This window comes from Oncorhynchus clarkii, unplaced genomic scaffold, assembly GCF_045791955.1.
Source record: "Oncorhynchus clarkii lewisi isolate Uvic-CL-2024 unplaced genomic scaffold, UVic_Ocla_1.0 unplaced_contig_4281_pilon_pilon, whole genome shotgun sequence".
NCBI classification, from domain to species: Eukaryota; Metazoa; Chordata; class Actinopteri; order Salmoniformes; family Salmonidae; genus Oncorhynchus; species Oncorhynchus clarkii.
This window is the reverse complement of record NW_027260866.1, coordinates 80001-83211: the sequence shown is the minus strand read 5'-3', so window position 1 is coordinate 83211 and position 3211 is coordinate 80001. Positions and strand designations below refer to the sequence as shown.

Sequence of the window (3211 nt, the reverse complement as noted above, 5' to 3'; positions counted from 1 at the left end):
GACATATGCAGTGTTTACTGTGAATACAGTCTCTGCGGACACTGGAACATTGCCTTTAAATTTAAGTAGAGCTATAACGCAGATCTTCCACGATACTTCTGCAATACGGATTGAATCCAGACCTATTTCTCCCTCTCTCTTTTCTCTCATGCACATTCCCTCTCTGTGTCTCTCCATATCTCAATTTGTCTCTGTTTCTCTCTCCTTTCTCTATTTTACTGTGTCTATCCTGTTGTCTGGGTCTAGACTTTAGGGAACTCTAGCCTCTCTGTCGGCATGACAACATGCATGCTACTGCCCCTACCATAGCAGGAGGCATGTGCCACTTCTATCCCACAGAGGAAGTGAAAGAGAAGAGAGAGAGAGAGGGATACAGAGAGGTTAAGGGTCCAGATCATTGCCCTTTGGAATCACTCTCACCGGGTCCAAGGATGTCACAGTGGAATGTTCTGTATTGGTTCGGTTCTAACCCAGTTGTTTCCCTAATTTGGACCCCTGTGCTGTAAGTGAGTGTGTGTGTGTACACATGTGCACTTGCATGTGAGACTGGCGCCTTGCAGGAGTCAAGTACACCAGACCAGAGCAGCCCAAAGCAAAGCCCTTCAGGGTTGATGGAGGGAGAGACAGAGTCACTGAGTCTCTGTCTGGCTAAATAGGTCTTAATTGGCAACAAACCTTGTTTCTCTTCCTCCTTCCCTCCTCCTTGGCCCCTTTCGCCCCTTCATTCTTCTTCCTCCTCTCCCCATCTCCTTCACCTCATTTTCCTCCACGTTCACCTCTCCCTCCTTCTCATCACCACTACTATAGACTGTCAATGTTTGCATTTGTAGCTAGAATGGTGGCTACTCTAGTGTTGAGAGAGACTGGGTCCAGTGGGCACAAAGTCCCTAACTATCTCAGCCGTGACACCGTGTCTGGTCACAAGGCACACAGTCAATGTGTGTGTAGGTCCGTGTGAACATGTCTGTTTTGTATCAAGTGTTGTTCTTAGCTCCAGCACACCGTGTCCCCCCTACCTCTGATCCCTCCACCCCTTTCACTCTCTCACTCCTTTATCATGGAGGTCAGTTGTGTCTGCGGTCTGGCCACTTATTAATGAAGTTAATTAAACAGCAATTAAAAACAGACACACTCAGCCATCTGTGGCTGACCTGGAAGGGAGGGAGAGGGGTGGAGGAAGGAATGGAGGGGGGGGGGGGGGGGGTGAGGGACTCGAGGTGTGAATAGATAGGAGGAAGGGTTGGAGGTGGTGGAGGTGTGAGGGGGCTGGAGAAGGAGGGAGGGTTGGAGGTGGTGGAGGTGTGAGGGGGCTGGAGAAGGAGGGAGGGTTGGAGGTGTGAGAGGGCTGGAGAAGGAGGGAGGGTTGGAGGTGGTGGAGGTGTGAGGGGGCTGGAGAAGGAGGGAACTGAAGGAAGGGTGTAAGAGAGGGAAGAGAGAGAGGTGGAAAGCCCCCAGTGACTTCATAGGTTATAAACACCCTAAACTACTCAACCATGGGTTTGTACTTTGTTATAAATGAGCTCAGTCCCTTAAAATGTAATGACTGGTGCTTTAGAAGGGATCGAATGTTACTGTGTTAACTAGTAACCTGCCATTGTGTGGTAAAACAACAGGGCATTTAGGGCCAGTTACAGGGTATGATGTTTATAGAGATCATCAACATCCCCATCACCTTCATCATCACTGTCATCATCATCGCCATCGTCATCACCAGCATCATTATCATCATCACCAGCATCATTATCATCATCACCACTATCACCATCAAAATCAAATCAAATGTTGTTTGTCACATGCACCGAATACCTTACAGTGAAATGCTTACTTACAAGCCCTTAACCAACAATGCAGTTTTAAGAAAATGCCTAAAAAAGTAAGAGATAAGAATAACAAATAATTAAAGAGCAGCAGTAAATTACAATATCTGGGCTATATACAGAGGGTACCGGTACAGAGTCAATGTGTCAATGTGCGGGGTCACCGGTGTCGAGGTCATATATACATGTGGGTAGAGTTATTAAAGTGGCTGTGCATATAGTCTGGGTAGCCATTTGATTAGCTGTTCAGGAGTCTTTTGGCTTGGGGGTACCATCATCGCCATCATCACCATCATCATCATCACCACTATCATCATCACTATAATTGCATTGATCTGAAACGCACCTGTATTTGACCAATGATGCATGAAAGAAGTCTGGTGCGTTGAATGGACTGATGTGAGCGCGCCCACAGTCAAAAGCCAATGGTCTCCTTTATAGCCGATCTATCCATCTGTAGTTACAGAGCACACACCCGGAGAGCGGAGCGGAGTGGCAACGTGACCGCGCCCCGCCAGCCCCCAGCAACGCAGTAGGTATATCATATGACTCAAAGCGTTCCGACTTCATTCACTACGGAGATCACAGTCTTCAGCGGACCCGCTTTGAAGGGATCCAATAGGCTACAAAAACCGTTTGATAAGAACAACCGGGACATGCAGACGGCTTGACATTATTTTTGACCTATTCTCCACTTGCTGATATAAACAGGACATAAAGTTGATATTTTTGGAAGTCTCCCATAAATGTATGGATAGTGAAATATTATATTCTCAGAGAATTGTGTCGACATGCATAAAGGATTAAAACACTTAAATGTTCCACTACGAGACGTCTTCACTTCGCGTGGATTATAGCCTGGTCGACAAAATGATTACATTTCTCACACCTGGAAGTTCTTATACGCATAGATAGCTCTTGTCTCAGGTGCCGTAACTCCGACCCATCTCCTGCTCCTGTGTTGCTTCTGTGGCCAAAAGCGGAGTAGGAAACCCAACTGACTTCAATAAACGTCAGTCTTAAATGTAAACCTAAATGAACACCCAATAAAGTCCCACTGTTAGCCTCGCCATGTTGCCTATAATAGCCAAATAATTCGGACTACCGGCTGTAGACTCGTGGAGGTAGCGGTTCCACCCGAGGGATGGTACTGGATTCCCGTGGTTTGGGAGCGACGCCTCAGCTCCTGGTTCTGGAACGGTGTTGGTGGAACTACTGGAACTTTCTCTCGTTCTGGAGCCCAAAGGACCTGAAGGGAGATGAGAGCCGCTTTTCTGAGCTTCCTCCTCGCCTGCTTATTGTGCCTGTTACGCACCGCCGCTGAGGTAAAGGACTTTTGGTTTGTACGCTATGTAGGGGCCAAATCTGTTCAAAATGTGCCGTTTTTAGTGCAA

General features: G+C 47.3%; 1 protein-coding gene across 1 annotated transcript in view; it reads left to right on the top strand.

Annotated features, from left to right (window-relative positions):
- Positions 1 to 2353: 2353 nt before the first annotated feature.
- Positions 2354 to 3211, top strand: part of LOC139401976 (platelet-derived growth factor subunit A-like) — a 10372-nt gene continuing 9514 nt past the window's right edge. Inside the window, exon 1 of the mRNA XM_071146007.1 lies at positions 2354 to 3142. Within this exon, the coding sequence (XP_071002108.1) occupies positions 3077 to 3142 (66 nt within the window). The 5' untranslated portion in view covers positions 2354 to 3076. The remainder of the gene's footprint in view (positions 3143 to 3211) is intronic.